At 38.9% G+C, this 14,017-nt stretch overlaps 1 protein-coding gene across 1 annotated transcript in view; it reads left to right on the top strand.

The window, feature by feature from the left end:
- Positions 1-1,136: 1,136 nt before the first annotated feature.
- Positions 1,137-14,017, top strand: part of LOC104500134 (golgi-specific brefeldin A-resistance guanine nucleotide exchange factor 1-like) — a gene marked incomplete at its 3' end in the record, with an annotated part of 83,465 nt that continues 70,584 nt past the window's right edge. The window contains exons 1-2 of the mRNA XM_010143737.1: positions 1,137-1,232; positions 2,510-2,576. Of these exons, the coding sequence (XP_010142039.1) occupies positions 1,137-1,232; positions 2,510-2,576 (163 nt within the window). The remainder of the gene's footprint in view (positions 1,233-2,509; positions 2,577-14,017) is intronic.

Genomic DNA, 14,017 nt, shown 5'->3' with positions numbered 1-14,017 from the left:
TCTAAAGGACTGATTTGAAGTGTTATGGTCGAAGTTTCATTTGTTTTCAGTCTTTTGCTTTCCTGTGGATGGTCTGTTGTGATTTCAAGCTGGATTCCTCATTTTCTTCTCCTGTCTTCTGAAAAAGTCCCATTACTTGGCTACAATTTCACTAAATCCTTCTCATTTGCAGACACGGTATCATCTGACTCTCTGACCTCTTTAAAAGTCCTGTTTATTCTTTATAAACAGTAATGTCTGTTCATTCCCCTCCATTCTTATTTCATTACGCTTAACTGTATCCAGGCTACAGGTAGTATAGAAAGAATAGTCCTATAGTAATCCACTCTTTGTTTCTTTTCCTCAGGCTATTACAAATATTTCTTACTTGTAAAATTTTTTTCCCTCTTCTGGCTCTCTCTCTCTGGGTACATCAGTTTTTTTCCCTGTAAGACCTCAGGCCACATGAGAGTAAATGTTTGCCTTTAGCTTTCTCACTTTTTCTCCCTGTGTTCCATCCAGTTTTGTCTCTAGTTTTGCTCATTTCTTTGTGGGGCCTTACCCATGACTTTTCTTACTTGCCTGCTTTTTTGAAAGCTTTTTTCATGAGGCAAGTGTGAAATCAACATCTGTTAAAAATAATTTTGTTAAAGCTTAAAGTCCCAGAGAGTTTTGCTCTGGCCAGCTTTTTCCAGCCCCTGATGCTTATTTAATAGAGTACAAGATTGGCTCTGTGTTCTGTGTAGTGCTGCAGGACTGTGCTTAAGTGCTGGAGATGCATATGTCATTGCATTGTCATGGGTGTCTGACCTGGCACCCTAATGCTTTTATCTTCCTGTGAACTTACATGGACTGGAAAAAAACCCGAGGAATGCCCTTTGACAAAGTTGCCTCTTGCTTCACAGGTGCCCTATTATAACTATCTGCTCTCATGGTCTTGAAAATGCGCTCTGTGGAAAAGCATCCTCCTTTTGTCTTCCTTTTGACAAAAGAAATATATTTGTCTGCGTGCACAAAACAGAGATCCGAAGGAGTTTCTTGCATCTCTGCAGGCCTCCTGCTTGACTAGGGCCAACTTCATGTTTCATCTGAGGAAGAGAATGATTCTGAGAGGCTGGAGATTAATGTGAACTACCTTTATTTTCAGGATTGTCAGGATGGTGGATAAGAACATTTACATTGTACAAGGTGAAATCAATGCGGTGGTGGGAGCCATAAAACGTAATGCCCGATGGAGCACTCACACACATCTGGTGAGTTACTTTGAATTGTTGTTACCTGTTCATACTATGGCAGAAACCACCTGATTTTAGGAAAAAAACTCCTTTTTTTTTAGCATTTGTTATAGTACTTTTGTAAGTAAAGTTGGAATAACTTTCTGCCTTGTTTCATGCTGAGCAGTTTTAACTTCTTGTGTGCCAGCGGCTGTGTACAAAGCTGGAAATCTTCTACCTGTGTAGTCTGTAAACAAACAAAAAACCCCATACTGTATTTCACACAGGAGTCATCTCATTTAGACTTTTATCTCCTGGCATGTCAAGGATTTTGAATATATGGTGCTATTTTATTTAGCACAACATTTTCATAGATATATTCTGTGCCCTCTTAGAGAAGACAGTCTTCAGCATGAGAACCATGAAATAAAAACTGGGGAAGTAATTTATATAGAGAGTATTTTTAAATTTTTCTTATGGCGTAGTATCTTTTTTTAGCTCTGTTTTGTGACTGCTAGCTATATTCCTGACTGAAACCTGTTAACAGTTTCAAACCAGTTTTGTTAAAAGCCATTAGAACAATGTTTCCAAGTCTGATGATGCATTGATCAGTTTAGGGCTTCCACAGTGTAAATTTGTGCCTGTGGTGTGCGGTATCGGGGATGCCCTTTGGAATGTCACATGAATAGCAGATGGCTGTCATCCAGCGCAAGTGGTTTCAGTTTGTCAAAGGGCAGGGCCCTTTTTCTTTCTAACAGAGCTCTCTGCCACCCAGTAGGTGTGGCTGCGGGTGTGCCCAGCTTGGGGAAACTGCTGCTCCTCCTTATTTTAATAGCGTAAAGATAGACTAAGGCTAAGGGATGCACCTATTCATATAAATTTAGCACTATAATTCTTTATTCAAGTTAATGGCACCAAATGTCATTGTATTTCTGTTCCCATTACAATCTGCATAGATTAACATTATAGCAAATCCAGATGAGCCATTTCAGTATGGTATGAGGTAGATTTGCTCTGAAATTTATTGAACAGCGGAAGGCTAATCAGAAATACTTCTAAGGATGATAAAACCAAACCAGAATGCTTGGTCTTGAGCCTATGCTTTGACATTTGAGCTGTATGACATTGGGGAGCACTAGCAGGAAAATAAAAATGCCTCTCTTGTTTTTGATGAAGCAAATGTCTGACAGTGATAAAATCAACTCACAGTACTTCTCCGAATATGAAGGGGAGGTCTTTACAGACCCGTTACTAGGATTTGTCTTCAGGACTATGTCTGCCTCATTAATGACTTCCTTCCTATATGTAACCTATAGGATGAAGAAAGGGATCCCCTGCTGCATAGCTTTAGTCTCTTAAAAGAAGTGCTGAATAATATAACAGGTAAGCTTGTACAGAAATCAGCAGGTATGGGTGCCTGCTAAGATATATGCTAATAAACGCACAAGTATACTTGTTTGTCTTACTGTCCAGAGGTCATCTATTGAATAACAAGAAAAGAGAAAATATGTATACACTCTTACACAAGTAATACCAATGTAAACCAGTACACAAACACCAAACACCACTGCTGCCACTGTCTGGAGATATATGTGTGTGTATATATCTGTATATATTTGTCTCTGTGCATACAGACACATATTTTAATATATAAATATGCATGTGTCGTCAGTATACTGAAGCTTGTAGTACTGTACGTAATCGGGTGTACTATTATGCATGGTCTTTCTGTGCTTTATTTATGGGTTCTAATCTGTGAATGATGGGGAAAATCTGCTAACAGAGTAGTCTCTCATTATCTGTTTTCTCCTCACATTCTTTGACATGTAGTTTTTCATCATCTGTTATTAGTAGTAGTGAAGCACAGACTTTCCATTTGGGTCTCTTGAAGTGAAAATCTTACTTTGATGAGTTGCACTGAAAGGAAGTGGAAATCTATATTGCTTATGGAGGAAGAACACAAGGCTGTGATATGTATTCTGACCAGGTTTTTTGTCCCAATCTGTCTTTCTCCCCTTTCCTCCCACATTTTCTCATTTTGTAGTTCCTGAATCACTGTTTAAGTGTAACCTAAGGATATCTTCAGAATCTGGAAGTGAGGCTAATCCCAAGACGCACGTGGCATGCTGCTGGTTCTTCCCAGCATTTGTCTTACTGATTGTAGTATTTGAAAGTAAACTCTATTTCTGGTCCCTTTATTACAGTGAGTGTTCAGAACTGCACTCAACCTAATTTTGGGATGGACCTCTTGCATTGCTAATTGTGAAGCTTGCCCATTCAGTCAGCGCTGAGTCTGGAAACCCATAAAAAGTGTATTCCTTAGAAATATAGTAGTGCCACTTCCAGGTACTGATGCCAGGTGCTGAGGACATGTGCTAGTTCTAAGCCTTATTCCTTCCTCTTTTGTGTCTGCTGGTAAGTGTAATGCTTTACTTTTCTTTGCCAGGTGAGCCTCCCTTGGTTGTGAGCAGGACTTTTCTGTCAGGTCATGACATCTAGAGGAACTCCTGCACAGCTTGCATTTCTGGATAGTGTCTTTGTTCTGGATGTTTTGCTTGTACCCAGACTACATGTCAGTCTGGATTTGTGGTTTTTTTTTTTTTTTTTTGTAAGGTCACTCGTCTTCTGAAGGGTATGCATACAGTCACCAAAAGTATTTTGGGAGGAAATATGCCTTCCTCCCTTCTATAAGATAAAATTTTCTTTAAAATAAGACTTCTGAGGTTCTTTGCTGTTACTGCAAATATTTCTTCTCATCAACAAGAACAGGGAATGTCAGGATGCTCAAATAAATGCTGTATGAGTAAATGTCAGGGACTGGCCATTTATCTAGAGTAGCTAAATACAACGTGTGCTGTTGAGTTGTTGGGGAAAAAATGCAAGCCCACTATCTGCTTGTGGTAGAGAAAGCGAAGTTTAATGTACTGAGAGATTCAGAGACTCTGAGTATTAGTCATCATGGAAGTGTGGTCAATGTTGAGATGATAATTGCTTATACATGGTGATGATAGCGTATTGGTTTGACTTTGTGGGGTTCTTTTAAACAGGTATTTTCAGCTTCAGTGAGTGCTATTTACCAACTAGTGTCTTGAGATAGGACAGCATATGCTCCATTTTTTTCAGTTCTAGACACAGACTGGTTCTCAAGCAATACTTTGAAGGATACGGTCTCCTGTCTCATCTTCCAGGCAATGAAAAGTACAAGCTTAGGGGTTCTTTTGGGCTTTTTTGTGGGGTTTTGTGTGCTTGTGGTTTTGTGTTTGGTTCTTTTTTTTTTTTTTCCTAGACCTTCCTTTCATGTCTCTTTCATTAGCTCATGGAAACGCATTGCTTTTATATTTAAATTTATTCAAGCTGTAATCTTTGACATTTGAGTTAGCTTTTAGTACAATTTTGCATTTATAGTAATATATATTATGTATTTTCTCAATCCCCCAAGAACCCATTTTAATCTGTTCCGGATGCAAATTTCAGGCTGCCTTGTCCCATCTCCCCTCTTGCTCTCGCCCTCCCTTCCCCTCCCCCATGGAGCATGTTTGATCAGGTGTGGCAGGAATATCCACTGTCAAGCTGCGCCCTTTATATTAGTCAATATTATCCTTCCTTCCCTCCCACTCCCTTCATTCTCCTCTGGGCTTTACCAGTTGATTTATAATTTTGGAATTCTCATCGGAGTCTGTAATACAGTTTGTTCATTATTTAACCAAAACCTGTTTAATGAGCAAAGAGAGGCAATGTAAATGTTAGGCATGTTGCAGTGGAGTACCTTTTGTTCTCCTCTGAGCTAGTGGGTGTTAACTCTGTCATGACTGTGATGCTGAGATACCCTGGTCAAGGGTATAAAGATGCACCGTATCCCTCCAGCAGCTAAAGATTCCCAATTCGAAGTATTGCTTCTCTAGAGTAACTGAATTACATAACGTGTTTTGTTTGATTGCCGAAAGGGTAAAAGCTTGCCCGCAATTAAGTAGTGATATCCCATCCTGTTGCCATGTCCAAAAGGGCTCTTGAAGGAAGCATCTAGAGAAGATGCTATTGCTCAGCACAAACAATCTGGTGATGTTAAGAGTAACTTCGCTTCTACAGTCCAGCATACCTAGCTAAGGCCTTGGACATGAATTATGTGGAATGATGCCACTCTTTAAAATCCTGACAGAGAAACTTCATTTCTTTGGTAATTTTATGTAGTTTTATAAAAACAGTTTAATAATTTGAAAATGAACAACATGTCTGCTCTATCATTTGGTCTGTTCTATGCCATTTTTACACTGTGGGCTGCATATGTTTTAATTATTATTGATAGTAGTTGCATGAAAAGCAGGAAGGGAAAATAGAGGTTCTGTCATCTTGGGTGATACATAAGTTACTCCGAGGTAAGTTTAATAGCAGAATGCTTGTTGTACAAAGATAAGCACCCTAAGCCTAAGTTTGATGGGGTGTCTTGTATTTCCAATGCTTAAAAAAGCAAAAACCTGTGTCCTGAGTTTCGACCATATGGAAGCAGTGACTGTCAGGCTTTGTCCATGCATGCAAAATTGAAGTACAACTACATCTTCAAAGGTTGTTTTAAAACAGATGGGAGCTTTAGTATTCATAGAAGTTTGACTCTGGGGGTCACTGTCACCCCAACTTCCATTTGGCTGCTTTTTAAAGTAAGCTGATTATCTAGAAAATGTGTCTCCATGTTGAAATATTTGTTCATTTTGTCAGTTTTGTGATGGATTTAGGTCAACAAAAGGAAGCTTCTTTTTGTCATCCAGTGATAACTGAGCATCTATCTTCTCTTTCATGAGTGTTTCCAACTTAGGATGCTCTTGAGCCCAGTAGAGAGAGGTTTTATAACCACAAATGGCTGTAAATATGAATTAATTATAAGCCTGCTTTTCTGTGATCCTTCCGATGAGGATCGGGTTTCACTGAATCTTGCTGTGGCTCTTGAAGTCTTCAGACCATTCCAGTATGATGTAGAGGTAAGAGCAGATACTTCTGGAGTCCTTCTGCTCGTGCAGAGTTTGTGCTTTGCTCTGACCAGGGAGAGGAGTCAGTAACCAGGAGTTCTATGACAGAAGTACAGCTTACTGGTGTGTGGGATGGCTCTAGGACAGAAAATGACTGAATACAACTGCCTTGTACAAGTCAGCACTGCAGTGGGAGAAGCAGGTGTTTGTGTAAAGTGTGTGCATCGAGAGTCTGTTTAAATAGGGTTTAAACTAGGTAAACACACCTGTGAAGAGGTGCTTGTGTATATTCTAGGTCCATGAGTGCCAGACTGGAAGGTTTGAGTGAGTCCTTTTATCCTCTGGTGGTTCAGAGTTAGTGCATTTAAACAGAAGCTGCGAAGTAAGCTGTTAGAAGCACTCTGATTTCATGCACGTTGATGACATTTTAAATGAATGCTTGTACAGTGGGTTCAGAAGAATCTTTTCCTGGCTTATTTCAGACAAGAAGCTGCTGCAAATCTCCATCTTTAGGTGGTTGGCTGGGGCATTGAGAGCTGGCTAAAGGTCAAATGACTGTAACTGTAAGAGAACCTTTGCCCAGTGTGCTGACTTAATATACTTGTTACTGTAGCCATCAGTTTTCTGGTATGTAGATTTGATTGCACACTCATTTTCTCATGGCTGAGCTCCGGAAACTCATTTTTTAGGGAAAATGTGACATTTGCATGAAACAATACAAGAATTTTATCCTGATTTGGGATTAATGTCTGAACTTCTGAAAGATGCGGTTTTAGGAAGTGGCAAATTGGTAACAAATACAAATGTGCGGCCTGTTCTCAATGCTATTGTAGTGCTGTTGAATTGAATCTGAGATACTAATTATGGTCTATTGAAGTTAAGAAATCAGAAAAAAATTATTGTTTTTTTTTAAAGAAATATAGGGATGCAATTATATGATCGTGTGGTATGTGTAGAACTGCAATGCTTGTTACTTGGCAGATAAGAACAATGCTGTATTTTATTTATTATTTGTATCTTGAGTTTCTACAGAAAGCGCCTGGCCATGTTAGTGAATAACAAATAGTGATGAAGTGTAAGCTGTGATGCTTCTCCCTTTGTGTGCATTGAAGGACTGCAATTTTATTTAGAGCAGACTGTAAAAAAGCCACAAAGCCTTTTTCTGTTGTATATCAGCTTTATTTAAAAGATCTAAAAGATTACCTGGTCTCCTAGATTACATTTGTTCCTGTGGTGGTGGTGGGTTTTTTTTGGTTTTGTTTTTTTGTTTTAATAAGAGGTGTCCATGCATGTTAACTTCAGATTTTGGAAGCAACTCAGGATAACATTTAGCTTTTGTTGCATCCCCTATAATCAAGAAGAATGAAAGGGGTATAAGAAAGATTAGGAAATTGGTATGGTTTCTTCTATAACTTTAATTCTGCTTCACTCTAATTAGTGGATGGAAATACAATCAGTCCATTTCATGACCTGACACAGTGTAGAGAAGTGGTAATTAATTTCTCGTAATAATTTCTTACTTAATACCTTCTTACTGTAAGAAATATGAAGATTAAGGTGGCAGCCGTAATTTCATTATTTGCTTGCAGGCTGCATCCAGACTTGATTTCTGTGAGTTGTGTTCAGACGATGCAGTAAAAGTTGTTATTTTAAAAGCAAGTTCCCAGTCTTCATGAGTGCAGTTATCCTTCCGAGTGCATAGAGAATGTAAAACCAATGCAGTATTTTTGCATTGAAGCTGATAGTTCCAAATATTCACTTTGAGAGACATTAATCCTCTTTTTAATCTCATTGTAGCATCAAATTAATCAAATGACTGTCTTATGTCTGAGGTCTTTGAATTTCCCTGAGATAATATGTTTTTATTGATGTTTTTGGCATAGATTTTCTTGGTGTTTCTGGAGAAATAATAAACCAGACTTCTCCCAGGAGTTGCTAATTTTGTGCTTTACTTTGTAAGCAAGTTGCCTAGAGTGACAATAGTGTGCTCTAAGATTGGTAGGTCTGCTGGGAGACCTGGGATATGAAACTCTCAAGCCTAAAATTAACACCAAAATTACCATAATTTCACTTAAGGTTTAGTTTATTCTCTGTATAAAGGAATAATGAGGAATGTGCTTGATGAAGTATAACTGCTTGTATTTGTGAAGCTTATAGATGCGACAAGACAAGCACCCTAACCTTTTCTAAGGCTTTTCTGTTGTGTGTGGGACACCATTTGTGCAGTCAGGTATGGATGGGGTCGCTCTGAACTCTGACTGATTCTGTTGAATTGATAACTGAGCTCTTCAGCATAGGTTACTGAGTGAAACAGGGATTTCTGAGAAGGGGAGGCTTGAAGTTGAGAGATTGTGTAACTGAAACTGAACAGGCAGAGAGGGCTAAACTGCAGTTGTGTAGCATCCTTAATTTGCAAACTTTTTAGCTCTTATTTTGTGTTTCCGAGTAGTAAGAAACTTACTAAATAAATTCAAAAGGAGTGACCCTGGGAATATGTAGAGGGGGAAAAAAACCCCAACCAACCCAGTGAGATGGTCTTCACACAAGGTATTTCTACATTTCTCTTACAGTCAGGACAGCTGAACTGTCCTTTCTGCAGTCCAGCACCACTGCCCTTGCAATACCACCTAAGCATACACTGCTTCGGGTGCAATTTAAGAGTAGAGCTTGGAGCTTAACAGTCTTCCATCTGTGCCTGGCTAGTGACTGACTGGCAGGTACAGGCAGGAGGTGGTGCTGTTGGAAGGAATTGTTTCCTGACCCCTAATCCCTAAGGACCCAGGGATTTAGATGGACAAGCACTCCTGGCTGTTGGTTGGCAGAGTTCCCACAGCGGTCTTGTTCTGGAACACCAGCCTTCTGTTACCGCTGCAGGGCTGGGCTCTGAAGAGCTGCCACATGTGCACGGTGTGCAACTGACTCTCTCTTGTTCCACGCTTCTTGAGCAATTACTTTCCCGCTTGCTGGGCACTCCATTATTTCCTTTAGTTACTGCTTCTGTGTGAAGTGGAGCCATAAAGGAAATGGCCTAATGTACATACATTAGAGGGCAATAAATTGCATTTTGATTTGGTAGAAATGCAGTACCAGATGCTCTGTTGAAGTTAAGGTTCCTCTTAAGTTGTCCATGGAGGTTATCCAGATTTTTTTTATGATGATGTCTTTTCAATCAAGATTAGTTAAAAACAATCGTGGCCAATTAAGAGACATTAAGACTATTTGCATTATAGTAAAGCGTACATGAAATTGCTGAATTCCAGTAAAAGTTTATTAAATATACAACTCTTCTGTTACCTTTCTTCTTTTAAAGCTTCTGTTACCTGTGTTCTCACTAAACTGCTGCCATCTAACCTGTTAAAAACAATGTCTCAAAGGTGATTTACTTCAAAGAAGCAACAACTTGTGTCAGAAAGTGCAGGTGCATATTTATATAGTTGCGTGATATGTAATAGGACTGGGTCATGCATAAACAACAAGCGTACAGAATCATTTCTCGCCACAAAGAGTTTATAGCTTAAGAGGGTAGAGGGAAGTCATTAAGTATACGAAGTTGTTAAACACTTGAGTTTTTTTCTTAATTACTACGTTCATTTGTCCTTCAAACACACACTTGTTGGCTGATCCCCACTACGGTTTATAGCAACATGTGAGTTTGAAGGAGAGACTTGAAAGAACATGCAGCTGAGCAAAATTACCATTTTCAGAAATAGCACAGGGCTGTGTGATAAAGTGCTGCTTCTTTCAATAGTTAGCGTGAAGAAAGAAGCCAGCAGGAAGAGAGGGAGAGTGGGAGGGATTTAAAGGTAAGTATAGAAGTGGCAGAGTAATGGAGAACATTGTTAGTAGAGTAGCAAGCTGATTGGTTAGGAACGCTAAGAGTGAGGGATGTGCAGTTGGTGGCTTGCCTGTTTGAGGTAAACTTGCAAGAGCTTTTTCTCTTTAAGGTAACTGTACCTAGCTTGTCTGCTGTCACACTGTTGTGGAATAGATTATTGAAGGTGGGTCAATCAATAGATTGATGAAGGTGGAGTTTTTGTTGTTTTCAGTCAGGAGTTTTTGCAATGTTCATTTGCAATGTTGTTCCAACGTGTTATGGACCTCCTCATTGTAAGTTCTTAAAAAAATTTCAGATGGATAAGTCAAAATCTTGCTTTTATAATGTGCCTTTAGAAAATTGTACAAAACAGCAAATTTGTCCAGGAGAGCTATAAAACTTACAGGTGCATGCAGTCCTATGAAAACTCCTATCCTCTTTTAGATTACATGATTTAAACTTGCTTTACAGTACCTCTGAAAGCTACAAGGGAAAGGAAGTTTGGTATATATTGCTTATAATACAGTGACTTCAAGGTAGGGTCTGAAGTCTTGTGATGTGATGGATTCTGAGGTGAAGGAGGTGGAAATGCCATGTCGTATGAGTTTGAAGTGCATTCATTCCAGTGTTGGTGGTATCAACAGATACTTCCTGGGGAAAAAATTTGGAAGTGAATGGAAATCTGTGAATTTCTTAATAGAGTGAGGAGGGATAGGTTGTGAGCGAGTTATAAATGTATGTAAATCTCCTAGGGACAGTGAATCAGTACATGTCATCACAAAATTGTAGTTGAAGCAACCTTCTCTTGCTTTGAACTCCTAACTAGATTTGGACATTTTTTGTTCAGTTTGAGGGCGTGGATAGTCATAGGCTTCTCATCGCTTGAGCTTCGTGAAATAAATGTGTCCATGCTCCTTGCGTGGTGCAATTGCGAAGTTGAAACTTGTCAGTTCAAATTACTTTTGTATTCAAGCACGTTGTGAAAGAAAGAGGAAGGTACAGTTATATGACAGTTGAGGAATAGGGTGAGACATGACCAGAAAAACCACAATGTGAGATGCATAGAAATGTAAAACACGTCAGATGAGAGCTTGCACATACGTGCAATAGAACTTAAGTTAGTGGTGATACTGGCTTTAGCTATCTGGTTAAAATGAGTAGACAGGTAAGTGTTTCCATGATAGCTTATGCTAATATATTTTGCACTGTAACCACAATTACACAGTTGTAGTACTCAAGGGGTGCACTTGATTACTGCTTGTTAGCTGAATGATGGTGGTACTTTGTTTGATCCTCTATCTATACCCTAATATAGGTGCTTCAGAAGTCCTAATTTCCAGTTCTGTCCTTGTAGCAGTAAGCTGAAACTTACTCCTAGCCATACTGACACAGTAAGTGACAGACAGAGCAGCCTTTCGGAAAATGTGTGCAGCCTTTGCTTGGTGCAGGAGTCTGAGTGCTTGCGTGACTGTGAATAATTCTCATTGTGTGTGGTACTTAGATGAGAGACTTCGAGACAGTGCTGTTTGCTTTTGATCATGTTTAACTTAATTCTGGGATAAAGTTCTTTATTTAAATGTGTCTTTGTGCTCCATTGCATGAGTTGTTTTTTCTTGCTACAGTGATGTAGTCTATCAAGGGCTGTTGAATTAGCTTCCATTTACCTCTGTTTAACTGCTGAAATAATTTAGATGGCAAATTGTAGATAGGAGGTGTTGCTGAAATAAATCAAGATGTGGTTTTCATCTTGATCATGGTATGTTGAAGGAGAATGGTCTGTTAGATCTGGGTATAGCTTCAGGGAGGGGCTTTATTCTAGAAATAAAACAAGTGGCAGTGGTAAAATATGATTGCTTATGTAAGCATCTTGAGTAACTGCACTTAGGAACTTGGATGTTCTTTCAGAGTGAGATTAGACAGTTTATAGTGGCCTGCAGTAGTTTTGTAATAATGATGGCTGTCATGGCAGCAGGGGAGGAGACACCATTAGCTGCTTTTCGCTTCAGTCTGAGGTTTTCACATTTGTCTTTCAGAAATACTATGTTTTTCTTCTCATGCTCAACTCTTAGTTAAAACATTTGGGGTTTTAGTGTCTGAAGTGTAAATCTATTCAGTCAGACATAAGATCTAATAAGCACTATCAAATTGTACCTCTGTGCTTCCCTCTAATACAGTCTGCCTCAGTTTGGAATTAGCACTTCAGATGTGATCAGGCTGGTACAGGGTGTGGGGATAACACAGTCCTGGGAGTATTTACTTTGGTGGCATTGTTGATGAACGCAAAGATGTGGGAGATATGTTTGCTCACGTATTTAGCAGTCTGTTAAAATATGGTCAATAGGAAGAGACTTCTTCAGTTAAAACAGGGTACTGTGATACTGTACGAAAGCAGATTTTGGTTTGGCAAAGAGGTAACTTCTAAACAACAAAATTTTCTGAAAGCATGTGATTTTTTTTTTTTTTTTTTTTTTTTGCATGATGCAGGAGTCTGAACACTTTCACCACGAAGGCTTCTGCTTCATTAAGAACATAAGGAAAGAAATATCTATATTTTGTAAACAAAACAGTGATATTTTCTTGGATAAAAGGCTTTACCAAGAGTGTTGGAAACATAGAGAAGCAAGAAATTAAATGATTCAGGCACTGTAGAAAGCCATAGAGCAACTCTAGCAGCTGAACGGTATTTCAATAATTGGAAAAAGGTTTTTTCAGAGAAAAAGCAATTGCTGAAGAAATATATTATTAAATAACAGGGCGAGACCATCATAGGTATCCTGGAATGCTTAATTTAATGGTTGTTTGGTAATTGTCTATTAAAGCTTAGTGTCAGAGGCAACATCAACTTAAATTTTCAAAATGTTTTCTTCCTTCTGCTTTTGCTAACACTCCATTAAAAATCTGAAAGTGAAGTTCATTCTCATTCAGCTGCTTTTAAATCGTAATTTCTTTTTGGATGGTAGTTCCTAATGCTATTGAGTTTCACAGCCCATATTGGTACTTGTTCACATGTACAAGACTCATGTGCTGCAGCGGAAGGTCACACACTCCCTTTCACTCTGCAGGAACAGCAGGTGATGGTACCAGCTGTTCACATCCCTGTATTAGATGCCTGAATTTGAGCAGCTGTATGAGGCTGCTAATAAACGCTTAACATATAAAGCAGTTCGTATTTTGCCCACTTTTCACTTGATCCTGCTCAGCACTGGCCAGTATGTTTTTTAACATCTTTCATTGCCATCCATAAGATGCTCATTTTCTTTCTTGTCATGCTGTTCTCCTTGCCACTCATATGATGTGTCAGTCAGATGCTTGAAAAATATTATAGTGTTACAAATTTGAAACAGAAAAGGTACTGGAAAAGGTGCAAATGTGCAGGGTTCAAGGAAGCAGGAATAATCTCTCTAGCAAAAACATTTTAAAGTTTTAATGCGGTAGTGGAAATAATCTAGATTGTTCTAAAAGATGTACTTGGCTTTAAGCAATACGAGTTTTGGATACAAACCTAGGTGTTTCTTCATGTTGTTTTATCTAGAAGAGGTCTCGTTATGTGAATCTGCTATTAAAAGAAGGCTGCAGTGTTTTTTAATTCCACCTTAAGTAATAAAGTTGGCCTAGCAATGAGTTTTGATATATCCACTGTTGATTTCAACTTGTGCTTTTTATTTAAAAAGCTTATTTGTGACCTGTTAGGACCCTCTGTTAAGCCAGTTAAATAAACGATGGAAAGGTTGAAACTGCCTGTCTGTGCTTTCCAGAAGAGGGGAGGAGGGAGCCAAAGGAAGGATATTTACAATTTTAAACCCTTTCAGCTCCTATGTTCACCTCTTCCTCTTGCATCACTGTTTGAGGCCCCATCTGCTTCTCTGGAAGAATCATAGTACCTAGAACTGAGAAATATGTTGATTCTACTGACTGGCCACCGATGTGATGACGGAAGTTTTCCTGCTAATAATATTCAGAGGGGTGACTTTGGTGTTCTTTGGGGGGGGGGTTTCTGGTTTTTTTTTTTTTTTTTTGTTGGTTTCCACCCCCCCTCGCTTTTGGTTTAAAAA

Source organism: Buceros rhinoceros, unplaced genomic scaffold (assembly GCF_000710305.1).
Source record: "Buceros rhinoceros silvestris isolate BGI_N320 unplaced genomic scaffold, ASM71030v1 scaffold16879, whole genome shotgun sequence".
NCBI lineage: Eukaryota > Metazoa > Chordata > Aves > Bucerotiformes > Bucerotidae > Buceros > Buceros rhinoceros.
Note: the sequence above shows the minus strand (reverse complement) of the source record. Positions and strands in the feature narration are given on the sequence as shown.